Source organism: Microcaecilia unicolor, chromosome 10, assembly GCF_901765095.1.
Source record: "Microcaecilia unicolor chromosome 10, aMicUni1.1, whole genome shotgun sequence".
In the NCBI taxonomy this organism is placed as follows: domain Eukaryota; kingdom Metazoa; phylum Chordata; class Amphibia; order Gymnophiona; family Siphonopidae; genus Microcaecilia; species Microcaecilia unicolor.
In genome coordinates this window covers 22217868-22234571 of record NC_044040.1, presented here as the reverse complement: position 1 = coordinate 22234571, position 16704 = coordinate 22217868, and the positions used below count along the sequence as shown (strand labels likewise).

The 16704-nt window shown below is 45.9% G+C and overlaps 1 protein-coding gene across 1 annotated transcript in view; it reads right to left on the bottom strand.

Annotated features, from left to right (window-relative positions):
• Nucleotides 1-16704, bottom strand: part of KCP (kielin cysteine rich BMP regulator) — a 198599-nt gene that overhangs the window by 86179 nt on the left and 95716 nt on the right. The window contains exons 21-25 of the mRNA XM_030216418.1: nt 13069-13221; nt 11909-12015; nt 11044-11137; nt 5040-5213; nt 378-460 (exon numbers count right to left, since the gene is read on the bottom strand). Coding sequence (XP_030072278.1) covers nt 378-460; nt 5040-5213; nt 11044-11137; nt 11909-12015; nt 13069-13221 — 611 coding nt within the window. The remainder of the gene's footprint in view (nt 1-377; nt 461-5039; nt 5214-11043; nt 11138-11908; nt 12016-13068; nt 13222-16704) is intronic.

The window sequence follows — 16704 nt, the reverse complement described above, 5'->3', positions numbered from 1 at the left end:
CTATGGTCTATTATGTCGGGGTGCCATGCCTTTCTGCTAGCAGTAAAATCTGTACTGCTTTTACATCTCAACCACTCCTCTGTGACACACTGCCCTACAGTCTCTTGTTTGTCATGACTAGATGTAAGGTGTGTACAGCAGGGACTCTCTCTTGTATGTCTCTGACCAGTACTGTACACACTTGATAGCATTTTAAAAATGATTGTCAGTAGTGATATGATCATTTTTTGTTCACAAATATAGACTAATCTGTGTCTGATGAGCACATCAACGTTACTGCTGCCTGCTTTGCTTTCAGAGCCCTCACAACCTAGGGGCTTGGACACCAGGATGCCTTTTGCCATGGCAGCCGGGCACCTTGTCACGAGAATACTTACGATACAGTGACACTGTTTGCACCTGTCTGTGGGGTGTGGAAAGTCAGCTCCATTGGGGTACTCCTTTCCAGCGTAGTTACACCCTGCAGGAGACACAGAAGGGTATAGACAGAATGGAGCAGTCAGGTGCTGAACGAAGACACATTGACCCTGGGGTTACACGGAAGGAAAGCAGACCATGAACACTGAGAGGCTTTAATCACAAGACCCTCTTCATATTATTATTATTATTATTATTATTATTTGTAGCATTTATATCCCACATTTTCCCACCAATTTGCAGGCTCAATGTGGCTTACATTTGCCATAATGGCAGTTGCCATTTCCGGGTAACAGAATTACAATTGGTAATGCATACGTGGAACAGATAACGGTAAACCTACATACATGGTAACATACAAGTAGCATAGCATGCTTGGAACAGAGAGGTAATATAGGATCAAATGAAATCTCACACCAGCTGTAGTGAAGAAACCTTAATGCTGTAACCTGAGGGCTACCAGTGTTCCATTTTCCAAGATATAGGTAGACCTGGGGATAAGTAATATGGAATCTTGCTACTTTTGCGAATCCTACCAGGTACTTCTGACCTGGGTTGGCCACTGCTGGAAGCAGGATACTGGGCTACATGGACCTTTGATCTGACCCTGTATGGCCACTTCTTATATTTATAGCCAACATTAGCAAAATTCGCCCCTTCCTTTCTGAACGCGCTACCAGAACCCTTATCCAAACCCTTGTCACCTCTCGCTTGGACTATTGCAATTTACTTCTCACTGGTCTTCCACTCAACCATCTCTCTCCTCTCCAGTCTGTCCAAAATTCTGCAGCACGACTTATTTTCCACCAAAATCGTTATACCTACACTAGCCCACTCCTCAAGTCACTTCACTGGCTCCCTGTCCGCTTCCGCATACAGTTCAAACTTCTCATACTGACCTTTAAATGTATCCATTCTGCTGCCCCCCATTACCTCTCCACTCTCATCTCTCCCTACATTCCTCCCCGTGAACTCTGCTCACTGGACAAATCTCTCTTGTCGTCCCCCTTCTCCTCCACTGCTAACTCCAGGCTTCGTTCTTTTTCCCTCGCGGCACCTTATGCCTGGCATGGACTTCCTGGACCTATACGTCTAGCTCCACCTCTACCTGTTTTCAAATCTATGCTGAAAACCCACCTTTTCACCACTGCTTTTGGCTCCTAGCCTCTGCTCAATTGCCCTCCCCTTGTTCCTTCTCAACCAGTACTTCCCTCACCCGTAATTGTCTTGTCTGTCTGTATTTTTTAGATTGTAAGCTCTGTTGAGCAGGGATTGTCTCTCTGTGTCAGGTGTTCAGCGCTGTGTTCGTCTGGTAGCGCTATACAAATGCTATTAATAATAATAATAATATAGCATGGCAGATAGTCCATAATGAACCCTCAAACCTATGATATTTCTAGAACAGACTTCTTGCCATGGAGTCCACCATCAGGTCTGAGATGTTTGGGTACTAAGAATATATCTTGTCCTAATAGTTCAGAGATTTCTCCAGCATGAAGGACAAACCCCATCACAGAACAGGGCCAGAAAAGGCAGCAACAAGGCAAGTGTCCCTTAAGCAAGCAGCCCATCAAAACAGCTACTGCTCAGGTAGCAGCAGAGTTATATTTTCCCTTTTGTGCTCGCCCACCATAGACCAGACAGAGCAGCAGGACAGGCTTCCTGCACAGGCACTGCCCCACCATGGAACAGGCACAACAATGACAGCAACAGCACTACTTAAAATTCCGAAAAACTATAAAAACGTATTTGTTTCAGAAATTTGTTAATCTAATACTTAGGTTAAGAGTCATTTTTATGTAGATTCTTGGATATGACCAGCTTCTTTGATTGCGATCCACCTTGAACCATGAGGTACAGGCGGAATATAAGTTATATTGTTATGTTATTTTTCCCATCATTGAACAGGTAGAGCAACAGGACAGGCTCCCTTCGCAGACACTGCCCCACCATAGAAAAGGTACAGCAACCAGAAGCGTAGCCAGGTTCGGCCAGGTTGACGGCACAGGGGGAGCGAGAGCAGACTTCTGCCGGCACCAGCGCACATTTTCAGTGCCACACAACGAAAAAAATTAGGCGCCGGCGCCAGCAGAACTCCGTTTGGGGGAGCGGCCGCTCCCCTGGCGCCCCACCTAGCTGCGCCACTGACAGCAGCAACAGCAACAACGTAATCTTTCCCACCATAGAACAGCTACTCATCCGCGCCCCCCCCCCCCCCCCCCCCCCCCCCCCGTTCATTAGACGATGAACGAATTTCAGTTTCGGCAAATTTGAATTCATCCATGTTTCGGTTTTAGCAGAAAATGCCAGTGCATTGTTGGCTGAAACTGAAAATTTCCCCCCCCCCCCCCGATCAAAAGTGCCACATTCTCACCTCCCACAGTAGACCTGCCAAGTCTCCCAATTTCAGCGGTAGACTCTCGCTTTGGCAGGTCATCTCCAGCACTCTCAGCAAAGGTGGGAAATTTTCTTGCTGAGCCATTGCCTTCACCAAACCCCCTGCCGCTGCTGCTGTTTCTCTTGATGAGCAGCAGCAGCAAAACAATAAAAATCAGGCGTGGTGCAGCAGTCTTCAGACATGCACCGTTGGCTCTGTCGGTTCCCTGCCCCCTCTGACGTCAACTTCCTGTTCCGGGGCAGGGAACTGGAAGAGCCAACAGTGCATGCCTGAAGCCTGTGACCCCCATGCCTGCTTTTTATTGCTTTGCCACCGCTGCTGCTCATTGGGAGAAGTAGCAGCGGCCCGGAAGAGGCAGAAGATGATGAATAGAAGGGGGGGGGGGGGGGAGAAAAGATGGAAAGAAGAGGGGAGATGCTGGATGGAAGAGGAGTGAAGACAGAAGATGAGTGGAAAGATGAGAAGAGAAAGAGGGGATTATGCTGGATGGAAGGGTATGGTGAGAAACAGAGGAAATGCTGGATGGAAGGGTAGGGAGAGGAAGAGAGGAGATGCTAGATGAAAGAGAAGGGAGAGAAAAAGAAGAGATGCTGCATGGAAGGGTAGGGAGAGAAAGAGGGGAGATGCTAGATGGAAGGATGGGAGAGAAAGAGGAGACGTTAGATGGAAGGGTAAGGTGAGAAAGAGAGGAGACACTGGATGGAAAGGTAGGGAGACAAAGAGGGGAGATGCTATATGGAAGGATGGGGAGATAAAGGAGAAATGCTAGATGAAAGGATGGGGAGAGAGAATATACACTGAATGGAAAAGGGTATAGAGAAAGATGCTGTATAGAAGGATGGGGAGAGAGAGGGTAGATGCTGGATGGAAGGATCGGGAGAAAGGGTAGATGCTGGATTCGAAAGATGTGGATGAAAGAGAGGAGACACTGAGAGGAGGGGTGGGGAGAGAAAGGGGAGATGCTGGATGGAAGAATGAGGAGAAAAAGAGGGGAAATACTGGATGGAAAGGGGAAGAGGATAGAGTTATTGAAAGACTGGAGAATAAAAGGAAGGGGCATGGGGAGAACAAGGGTGAGGGAAAGATGAAAGGTTGTAGGCATGAAGCAAAAAGAGGTAAATTAAAGACTGAATAGTAAGAATGAATTAAATCTGGACAGATAAGTAGAAAAATAAATTGAAAAAACTGAAAGAAAAAAAGAGGAAAGAAAAATGATAAATAGACAGGAAATCCTGGCAAGAGAGTTAAGAGACAATGAAGGAAAGCAGAAACCAGTAACTGGGACCAATGCAATTAGAAAAAAAATAAATCACCAGACATTAAAGATAGAAAAAATTATTTTAAATTTAGGAAAAAGTAATGTAGTAGCTGTGATAATAACAGTTGATAAATCCAAATACAACACAAAATGGAAAATAAGGTGATACCTTTATAATGGACTAATTGTAATACATTTTTGACAAGCTTTCAGACACCAACCCTTCCTTCCTTAGGTAAGGAGAGGATACCATGACAGCAGTATACTGTCCTGACCTGACCTGAAGCAGGAAGTCCTCGCCTCTGAAAGCTAGTCAAAAAATGTATTAGGTTAGTCCAATAAAAAGGCATCATCTTATATTCCATTTCCAAATGCTTGAACTGAGCATGTGCAGGAGTACTGACATCACCGACTTCCTCACTGCTCAAACAGTACAGTAGGGAGCGGAGCCACGAGGTAGAGTGGGCAGGGCCAAGGCAGAATTGGTGGGGCTGGAACATGTACTAAAATCTCTCTCTCAAAAACTGGGCCCCCTTGGCTGCTGTACCATAGGCCCTCCCCAGCCTACCTTAGAAGTTCTGGTGGTGGCCTAGTCAGGGTAAGAGCAATCCCCAGTTGTTCTTGCCCTTCCCCTTGCCGGGTGGGAGGATATAACAGCCATTTTGAATGTGGAGCCAGAAGGGCAGGAGCGACTGGGGATTGTTCCTGCCCTAACTTGGTCACTAGACCACCATGGCTTCTAAGATAGGCCCAGGAGGGCCCAAGGGTGGTGGGAGGGCAGCGATTTTGTTCGGGGGAGGTCTGGCTTTCCATTATGGGGGGAGCCATGGGGGTATATGGCCCAATTTTGGTCAGGGGGGAGGGCAGTGCCATACCGGTGTCAGTTTCAATTGAAACTGTTCAGTGAATTTCAGCCTGAAACAAAAAAAAAATGATTTCAGTCACTCTCTACTGTTCATAACTTACCATTACAGTTGTTTTTGCAGCAGGATCCTGGCAAAGGGTAGGAGCAGAGGGCTCTTGAGCAATCTCGGTCCTCACAGGTCACCTGCCCATCAGAACACCCACACACCTGGCATGAATTCAACGGATTTGCAAACTGCTCGCCATCCACAAAGACACGGCTTTCAAATGAGCAGTCTAACCGCAGGAAATGGAAGGAAAAAGACCAAAGAGAGTATTATACAGAGCTCTGAGAAGGAGAAATTAGGTCTTACCTGATAATTTTCTTTCCATTAGTTCTTTCCACTATTCCAGAACCTGTGGGATTCCTTACAAATCTAAACTGACAGAAATCACCAACGAAATCAAGATCAGCTTGAACATCATGGACCCTTAGGCAAATGCATTTCAACTAAAACTAAACAAAGAAAAACCACACTGTCTCATCCTTTCATCCCTACACAGCGCGGATAACCCCACAATTATCAACACCCCAGATTACACCCTCCCTATCTCAGACAGCCTGAAAATCCTCGGCGTTACAATGGACCGCAACTTAACACTAGAGAGCCAAGTGACATCCACAACAAAGAAAATGTTCCACTCAATGTGGAAACTCAAACGCGTGAAACAATTCTTCCCGAGGGGAACATTTCGCAACCTGATACAATCAATGGTACTAAGCCATGTAGACTACTGCAATGGAATTTATGCGGGATGCAAAGAACAAACCTTAAAGAAACTTCAGACCGCTCAAAACACGGCAGCTAGGCTTATCTTCGGAAAAATACCATTTGAAAGTGCAAAAACCCTTCGCGAAAAACTACACTCGTTACTCTGGTTCACAAAATTATCTACGGTGAAGCTCCGGGATACATGACAGACTTGATCGACCTACCAACTAGAAATACATCCGAATCAACATGAACATACCTAAATCTGCACTACCCAAGCTGCAAAGGACTCAAATACAAATCAACTTACGCATCCAGTTTTTCCTACATAAGCACACAACTGTGGAACGCATTACCAAAAGCCTTGAAAACTACGAACGACCACCTAAACTTCCAGAAAACACTAAAAACTAACCTGTTTAAAAAGACATACCCTACCGATTCAACATAAATGCCTGATCTCTGCAACACAACAAAACTAAAGACTGTAATGGACATAACACAACTCTTCCGTTGAACGATTCCCGAATGTGGCTGTGCAACATGAACTTTATCTTACCACAACATCACTTTGTATTTGTTTATACCGGAGTCTGCAAACGCCTCTCCGGTACTATGTAAGCCACATTGAGCCTACAAATAGGTGGGAAAATGTGGGATATAAATGTAACAAATAAATAAAATAAATATGTGGGGTGTGGGGTGTGGGTGGGTGTTGGGATGGGACTGAAGAAAGATGGATGCTGTGGGTGGGTGGAGGGAGGGGGGGGCTGTAAAAAAGGTGGATGCTGTGCATGTGTGTGTGTATGTATGGGGGTTGGAGGGAGGGGGGCTGTAAAAAAGGTGGATGCTATATGTGTGGGTGGGTATATGTGGAGGGAGGGGGTTGTAAAAAAATGGAAGCTATATGTGGGTAGGTGGGAGGGAGGGGGCTGTAAAAGTGGACATTATGTATGGGTGCAGGGAGGGCACTGGAAATAAATAAAGAAGGTATCTGTGTACGGGGGGCTGTAATATTGGTTAAATTATTACAAACTTGCAGAATTTACAAATTTTGTGCACAGAATATAGATTTTTTTGGTGCAGAATTCTGGCAGAAGTAAGTTACACACCTAACTGCTTACAGTTATGAACGCACATTCACACATGAGCTAGCATAGGTGCTCATGTCTAAAATTAGGCATGCAACTGTGGATTTGCGCAGTATTCTATAACAACAATCTCAAGCGGTGTTAAATATGCCCTGGGAGCAGGGGCGTAGCCAGACTTCGGCGGGAGAGGGGTCCAGAGCCCAAGGTGAGGGGGCACATTTTAGCCCCTCCTCTGGTGGCGCCAACCCTCCCCCCGCCATTGCCGATCCCCCCTGCCACCGCCGCCGCCACCACCAACAACAACAACTTTGCCCCCCCCCCGCCGATGACCCTCTCGACCCCCCTCCCACCACCAACCCTCCCCCGCCAGCCGAGGTCCTCTTCTTCTGGCGTAAGGCTTCGTTGTATGTGCAGGACGTTAGACTCACAGAAACAGAACAAAGCCTTGCGCCGGAAGAAGAGGACCTTGGCTGAGGGTTGGTGGTGGGAGGGGGGGTCGAGAGGGTCGTCAGCAGGGGGGCCCAGGCCCCCGTGGCCCCACCTAGCTACGCCACTGGGGAGCACAGCCTACTAATGAATGAGCTGATACTCCTAAAGATGTTTCAAATGGTGCTGGTGATGTAAAAACAACAGCACTGCAATACTTTAAAACAACCCCAAAGAATGTCCATGCCTATTTGGCGGCCTGACCTCTAGTGGTAGTACTACAAAATTATCACAAGGGACCTGCAACAGTGTTGCCAGGTGGGAGGTTTTGGTTTTCCGCGACCCGCCGCGGGAAATTTTTACCCGCAGCGGGTTGCGGTTTTTTGGGCTTGTTTTGGGGTCTTTCGGCGTTTTTTTTTGCAGTTTTTCGGGCTGCGGAGGTGGGGCTAGTGGCGTTTTGGGCAGGGTTAGTGACATTTTGGGCGGGGTTAGTGACGTTCTGGGCGGGCCGATGACAGGGAGGCGGGGGCGGTGATGGAAGAGGCGGGGCCGATGACGGCGAGGGCGGGGTTGATGACGGCGGGGATGGGGTGTCAGGGGCGGGGTTTGACTTTGGGCGGGTTTTGGGCTGGTTTTGGGCTCGTTTGGGTGGGAAAAAAAATTTCCACCTGGCAACCCTGACCTGCAAGTGCCATTTTTCTAAAAGAAGCCACCATAGCAGGACTGACCAGGGATTGTGCCTGCCATCTGTTACCCATCAAGTCTATAAGGATCTGGGGGGTGAGGGGGGGGCATGGGATGGGTCCATGGAGACACCAGCATTATTCTTTTAAAGGATTGGGGACGGGAGGTCAGTCAAGGAGGGCACTGTTTTATTTCAAGGAATCAGAGGTATGAACGGCTATTGCGCTTATATCATAGGCCCGAGCCAGGGCCAGTACCTCTGTTTTGCTTGGCTGGGAACGTACTATGTTCCTGGCCATGACAGTGAAAAATTAATTTTGTCATATGACTTACTAATTTGTGCTACTGAGGTAATACAGGATATTGAATCCTACGGTAAATTTTCCTGTGATAAAACAGCACTCAAACATGCTATTTTAAAGCTCTGGTGATTTTACCCAAGGGTCACAGGTACAGATGGTATAACAAAGATGAGACAATTGATTCTTGTGGAAGTTTGTGGAGCGAATCTGAACATACCACATCTCTCATTATCAAAAACTGGCTTCTGTTCAAAGAAAAGATTTCAACACGTCCCATATTCCCCATTTATTCCCAGAGATAAAAGGCCCTCAAGCAAGGCAGAATGATTAATGATACTGAACGCTGGCAAGAGGTCTAAAGCGATCAATAAAAACAATCTTGGCTTCTATTCAACTCCAGAAGCAGGTCATCAGACAGAGCCAGCAGGAAGTTTCCATCTCACAGCCCTGCCAAAAACCCCACTTAAAAGTTCCAAGCAACTTCCTCTCCTCAATATTATCTGATTAACCACTAGTTTCCCAATCAATTCGTCCAAATAGGGGTTAGATGTTTTGAGCTATGGCTAGATCGCTGCTGATTTTAAAGTAGTGGGGAACAGACCTGGAGCCAAAGAACTATTTATTATCTTGATCGATGGCTTACTCAGTCCCTCTCTGCCTGCTTTCCCCAACCAAACGGGACAAGGATCTCAGGGGCTAATGGAAGCATCCACGGGGGGAGGGGGGGAGGATTCTATAAATAACATTCAGAAATAGGCACTGGAAAAAATTGGCATTAAGCACTGTTCTAGAACAGGCATGTCTGGGCTTATGCCTGCTGAAACCTGGTATAAATCCTGGCGCCCATGTTGGGCGTAGAAACCTAATCCTATATAATAATTCTCATCTCCAACATTCTGAGGCTGCCTGGAACCATTGTTTCCGCTGGAGGTGGTGTCCAGTGTTGCCATATATAAAAAAAAAAATTCCCACCCAAAACAGCTCAAAACCCACCCAAAAACCGCACACACCCCACCCCCGACGTCATCACCCCGCCCCTTCCGCCATCACCCCCACCCCCGCCGTCATCAACCCCGCCCCTTCCGTCATCATCCCCGCCCCCGCCATCATCAGCCCCACCCCTTCCGTCATCACTCCGCCCCTGCCGTCATCGCCCCGCCCAATACGTCACCTTGCCCCGCCCAATACGTCACCAAACCCCGCCTCTGTTGCCGTTAGCACCACCCCCCGCCGGCCGAAAAACCGCCCAAAACCCGCACGAAAAAAAAAAAAACAAGCCCCAAAAAACCGCAACCCACCGTGGGCAAAAGTTTCCTGCGGCGGGTTGCGGAAAACCGCCCAATGCCCATCTGGCAACCCTGGTGGTGTACCTCATGTAGTAGATAATAGTGACGTCACACAACCCACACCAGATTGGCCAGTAGAAGGGAGAGGGGCGGAGCCACGATACAGGGAGCAGCGAATCAGCACAACACTGGGAATGCACAGCAGCAGGAACAGAAGCCTCTCTCACACACTCACTCTCACATACACTCTCTCAAACATACACACTCAGAGGAAAACCTTGCTAGTGCCCGTTTCCTTTCAAACAGAAACGGGCCTTTTTTTACTAGTATTCTATAACACTGCACACAACTTTCTGGAACACCCATGACCCACCCGTGACCACATTCCCTTTTAGATTCTTAGACTGTAAGCCCTGTAGGGATAGAGAAATACCTAGTGTACCTAACTGTAACTCACCTTGAATTACTGATGAAAAAAAAATATGTGAGCTAAAGCCAAACAAACAGGTACAGTGGAATCAGTTCCTTTTTGAAAATCATGGTTCCATGTCCCAACTACTTCTTCGAGTGACATGTCCTCCAGCAGATTTCCTGTCTCTGGGAGATCTGCTAACAAGCTTTCTGGCCTCAACTGCTGCTTAGAACATGCAATATCTAAACTCTTTAGACGTGTGCCACAAAAAGAAAGAAATTGTCCGCAAAATGAATAATGCCAGCAGAACCATGTGTGCCCCCCTGCAGTTGGCCCCGCCCTGCCCCCCCCCCGAAAACGATCGCTACACTACACGCCCTCTTCTCCCCAGATCATTTTCCTTTTTTTTTTTTTTTGTTTAAATTTACCTCTGTCCGGCAGCAGCGTAGCGTTAGTGAGAAGGAGGCGGCGCTCCCCCGCCCTAACGTGTCAGTCTTCCCTTTGCTCAGTGTCCCGCCCTCTTCTGATGTCATTTCTGATGTCAGAAGAAGGCGGAACTGAGCGAAGGGAAGACTGACACGTCGGGGCGGGGAAGCGCTGCCTCCTCACTAACGCTACACTGCCGCCGGACAGAGGTAAATTTAAACAAAAAAAAAAAAGGAAAAGGATCTGGGGAGAAGAGGGCGAGGTAAGCATAGTGCGGCGGGGCGCCCCCCAGAGGATGGCGCCCTCCTGCCATGCTTACCTCGCTTACCGTGTTGGCACGGCCCTGATCCTTAGCCAGCCCCTGTTAGCACCTGATGCTGGCTGAGAGGCTCCCCTGGCTTGCCTTTTCTCAAAAGGCAGGAATTCCAGGAGCCACAGACTCTTTTCACAGAAGGTTGTTGCCCTAAAATGAATCCCCTTTCAAAGGACTAACTAGGTAATCAGTCACAGTGATAATCTGCAATGTTAGGAAGATGGATATTTCTGTTTCTCTCTAAAGGAGATCTGAGTCAGAAGCCAAATGGTGAGAAAGAAAGAAAAGAAAAGTTTTTAAATAAAAAGAGAGGGAAAGAGAGAAGCAGGAAAGGCGAGAGCAGAATAAGACAACCATTCCCTCCACTGTATCGCTATCCTGGGCTGTTGCTTCCTGACCATGCATCATGTATACCTGGACACTTGGGGCAGCACTGCCCTGTTCTCCTCTCTGGTCTGGAACAGCTCACAGAAGGGCAGACTGTGGGGGAGCACTGGACTGTACCATCCTAGAATAAAGTACAAGAGAGAGTAAAGTTCACCAGAGTTCCCAGAGCCTCTCAGGGTAACAAGTGCCCATAGGAAGGGGTGAGAGGACTTGCCATCATCCAGTCCAAGTATCAGAAGTGTATTTTTTTTTCATGTCCATGAGAACTGTGTGTGTGCTTCTGAAGTATTAAATTGCAAGGGAGGACACAGACATAGACACCCCCAAGGTGTTGGAAAGAATTCCACAAGCCATGCTCCACATGCTTTCCCCACTTGTTACTAATAACTAGAAGGTTTTAGGTTTATAGGGTAGGGCATTATATCTGTGTTGTCTGTGCGTTTGTGACCTAAACAGAAGACGACAGGGGAAATTTCAATGCAGCAGGTCCCAGACATTGCTTTGGCTTAGAAAGAGTAACAACATGAAGCTAAGAGTGAAATATCTCAACCCTTGGGTGCCCTGAGAAAAGCAAGGACAAAAATTAAACTCGGGTATACATATAAAGTATCACATACCATGTAAAATGAGTTTATCTTGTTGGGCAGACTGGATGGACCCTTCAGGTCTTTATCTGCCGTCATTTACTATGTTACTATGGGTTACTATGGTAGATGCTAACATCACAGCAAAAATATACAGCTATAAGTTAGGTGTGAGCAGTTACACCGGCCACACAGCTGGTGTTTGTGTACCTACGTTCTGGTGATATGTGCATTACTTACACACGTAAGCTTGAGTCCCACCCTGTGTGTACACCTACCTGTAAAATACAATCTATGTAATTTCCTACCTTGCACTGGCAGGTCTGACAGGGGTTGTCTGGGTCAATGAATTGCTGTCCATCACTGTAGACACGTTGGTTGTAGGTACACTGCTCACAGTTGGGGCAGCAGTCACCTGTACAAGAGAGAGCAGCAGAAGTAAGAGGACAGACAGTATGCAGCAACTACAACATTGTCAAAATCAGAGGCCAGAAGAACCCGAGCCTTCTCTGCGACGTTCTGTGCAAGAGAGAGCAGCAGAAGTAAGGGGACAGACAGTATGCAGCAACTACAACGTTGTCAAAGTCAGAGGCCAGGAGAAACCGAGCCTTCTCTGCGACGTTCTGTGCTCCATGACACAAGGTTGTCTTCTGGAAACCTGGGAAAGGCTGAGGAAGGAACACTCCTCATCCACCAAGAAAATGCCTACAGATTCCTGTTGCTAAGGCCGAGATCTCACTACTGCATATTTATTTACAGAGGTTGCTAGAAGTCACTTTTTAGAATGCGTACCAATCATGTGGTGTTGTAGGAAGTGCTTTAGATGCATTGGTTGGCTATGGAAAATGTCACAGCTCCTTCAAGCTCAGCTACTTCCAGCAGGAAGCAATTTACAATTCAATATTCAGCTGCTGTAGTCAGTGTTGTTTTTAAACACCAGTCAGGGATGCTGAAAAGAACACAGATATTCAGTGCCACTATCTGGATAATTATCCAGATGGTGGTTCGAATAAGGCCACTTTTTTGGATAGTGCCACTGAACATCCAGGGCCATCTTAAACAAGACTAGGCAGATGCCTAGAGCAGCAGCTTCCAGGAGGCAGTTTTGTCCAGTTGCAGTCAAAGCTCCTGACAGCCACACAAACTCAAAGATCCAAATAACCACACAAAAGTATCATGCTCGATGATCATGATTGTTGAGTTCAATTATCAAAGTCTTAGTTGTGGGGAGACGGGCAGGGTAGGGGCCTGAAAGTTATTGGGGGGTCAGCCTAGGACTCCTGCTACTCTTGCACTGGCCTGTCAATATCTATGACCAGTGCCAGCTAAGCCATTTATCCAGTTAATGGGTTTGAATATTGACCCATTAGGGACAAGCATAAGAACACTGGTTGTGAAGGATCCCCCGAAACTCCACATTCAATAGATAGTGTATGTTTTTAAGTATACTTCCTAGTGAAATACCTACTATTGCTTTGGGTTGGATGAAGACAGGAGATTGCCGGACACTGAGTTGCCCCACAAACCGTTTCTCCATTAAAGCAGGTACAGGAGCTGCAACGGTCTCCATCTGGCTCCCACTCCACACCATCCTCAAATTCCGTTCCATCCATTACACAGACTATATGAAGGAAATAAATGTCATTAGAAGGTTTACATGGACAGCTTCCCACATCCTTTGCTTGTCAGGTAGAATGATCTTCCCTTGCCAGCAGTGTAGACAGTATGAAACTAGATACCATGATATCATGGAATGATTATGTCATAACCAAACTCTGTAAGCCACACTGAGCCTGCAAATAGGTGGGAAAATGTGGGATACAAATGCAAAAAATAAATAAATACTCAGAGCTGGACTACTGGACCCCCATCTCTGTGCATGGAGAGAGACAGGAACAGGCCTGTGCCAGCTAAATCATGACAGGAAAAGATGAATCTATAATTGGAGGGGTAAGATATTCAAATTATCCCTACACAGTTTTAATTGCTACTGAGAAACTATTACTGAACTGCCCAACAGCTTCTCAGATAATCAACACAAGATGCTCTGTTTGCTGAAGGAGCCTGGCCTGTGCCAACTCTAGCAGAGGCTTAGCTAGATGGGTTGCCAGGGGAGCAGGCCGCTCCTCCAAATGGACTTCCAACGGCGATGGCACCTATTTTTGACACGATCTGTCACGTTTAAATTAAGCGCCGGCACCACTGGCAGTCTGCTCCTGCGGTTAGCTAATATTAGCTTAGCGCGGATCTCGCAACTAACGTTGGGTGCTGGATTGATGCCTTCTGAAACCTGGTGTAAAGCCAACACTCAACTCAGGTGAGGAAATGACGTTATTCAATAACATACAAACAAAAAAAGCAACACTGGGCCTCCAAGACTGGGACAACAGGAGTATTTTATTGACAAATGACCCCTAGTGACTCTATGTCAGTTCTTAATAAAGGCCTCAAATTTGTTCCCTCTAAAAATTACGACCCTCTACAGACTAGAATCAATTTATGCAAATTTGAAAGAAAATTAAGGATTAAACACTTTTTTTTTGAAATAATGACACTAACCCGGATCCTTCAATGGTAAAACCACCATCCAAATGGTTACCGCCAGGGCCTACTGACCCATTAATAACAACAGTCAATCAATGTGTGCTACGAGACATAGAGTCACTAGGGGTCATTTGTCAATAAAATACTCCTGTTGTCCCAGTCTTGAAGGCCCAGTGTTGCTTTTTTTTGTTTGTAGACTTTCTGTGTATGCTGAATACCCTCTCTTTTTGTTCATTATTCAATAACATCGAATGCCCCCTGATCCGCCCATACTCCTCCCATAGCTAGCCCCCTTTGAGTTGTACGCTATGAAATTTAGGCACGGATGTTATTTATTTATTTATTTATTTGTTGCATTTGTAGCCCACATTTTCCCACCCATTTGCAGGCTCAATGTGGCTTACAATGTTCCATCATGGCATTCGCCATTTCAGAATAAAAGTTACAATTGACATAACATAAAGAACATGGATGACGAAATAGTATTAAGCAGTCAGTTATAAAAAGAAAACATTCAGATTATCAAATAAGCGGTGATGCGTTATAGTTCTTATTATGGATCGTTGTGGTATGCCTTGTTGAAGAGATAAGTCTTCGGAGATTCACGAAAGTTGATTAGGTTATAAATTGTTTTCAGGTCAATTGGCAGAGCATTCCACAGATGCGTGCTCATATAGGAAAAGCTCGACGCATGTGTTAGTCTGTATTTTAGTCCTTTACAGCTGGGGAAGTGAAGATTTAGGAATCTGCGTGCTGGTCTTTTAGCTTTCCTGGGTGGTAAGTCAATAAGGTCTGTCATGTAGGCCGGGGCATCTCCGTGAATGATTTTATGAACCAGAGTGCATACCTTGAATGTGATACGTTCTTTAAGTGGAAGCCAGTGTAGTTTTTCTCTTAGGGGTTTAGCACTTTCGTATTTTGTTTTTCCAAACATGAGTCTGGCTGTGGTGTATTGAATAACGACTAGTACAGATACGTGCAAGAATGCAAATAGTTCCTAATTAACTCCAATTATTGATTGTTGATACCTCATTAACCAATTAATTTGTATGCACATCTGCCCTGGGAGACTAAATTTGACCACCCTATATAGAAACTGAGGGATAGTGCATTTCAATAAATCTGTTGTGGAATAGTTCTATTCTAGCTAGATCTTATATACCACCCGTTATTCCCAGTAGGATTCACAACGGTTCACAAAAAAAAAGACTCCCAACATTAAGGAGAAAATTACAAAGCAAAGAATAATAATGCAGGTCATCTTAATACTAATATAAATAAGTCTTCAAAGTCTTTCTAAACACATGTATGATGATTGTGTTCTGTAGCGTATTTCAAAGGTGTGCTCCATGGACAGGTAAGGATCTTTCAATAACTGACTTAAATCTAACATTTTTTGTATTAGGATAACCTGGAGTCTGAAAGTAACAGAGATTTCTCCCATATTAATGTGATGTTAGAGCATATGTTATATGGAAATACTTTTAAAACAAACAGAAGTAAACCTTTTTTCACTCAATGAATAGTTAAGAACATAAGAATAGCCATACTGGGTCAGACCAATGATCCATATAGCCCAGTATTTTGCTTCCAGATCAGGAGCATAGACAGACAATAGATTTTGGGTGGGCCTAGGCAAGAAGTGGGTGAACACCAAGGCTCATTTTCAAAGCACTTAGCCTCCCAAAGTTCCATAGAAACCTATGGAACTTAGCCTCCCAAAGTGCTTTGAAAATATGCCTCTGTGTTCTCCCCACCATCACCACCAAAAAAAAAATATCTCAGCTGGTGAGAAAATGCTTCTTTCCACCTTGGCAGTCTGCAGGCATGCGCTAAAAACTGAGCATGCACAGGTGCTGGTATCGTGGAGAGTAACGTTTTTGTTACCATCAGGGGGAAGTCTTCAGCTGGCAGAGCTTGGGATCCCCTCCAGCTACTGCTAAACATGTGCTACTGTTGGGTGGGCCTGAGATCTAAGTGGGTGGGTCCCGGCCCCCCCCCCCAGGCCCACCTGTGGCTATGCCACTGTTCCAGATCACAAGTACCTAGCAGAAACCCAATTAGTAGCGCTATTCCATGCTACCAGTTCCACGGCAAGCAGTGGCTTCCCCCATCACTTATCTCAATAACAGACTATGGGCTTTTCCTTCTGGAACTTGTTCAAACCCTTTTTAAACCCAGATATGCTAACCGCCATTACCACATCCTCTGGAAACGAGTTCCAAAACTTAACTATTCTTTGAGTGAAAAAAATATTTCCTCCTATTTGTTATAAAAGTATTTCCCTGCAATTTCATTGAGTGTCCCCTGGTCTTTGTACTTTTTGAACGAGCGAAAAATCGATTCACCTCCACCCGATCCACTCAGGATTTTGTAGACCTCAATCATACCCCCTCCCCTTCAGCCATCTCTTTTCCAAGCTGAAGAGCCCTAACCACGTTAGCTTTTCCTCATATGGGAGCAGTTCCATCCCCTCTATCATTTTGGGTGGATTTCTTTGAACTTTTTCTAATTCCGCTATATCTTTTTTGAGATACGGCGACCAGAATTGAGCACAATA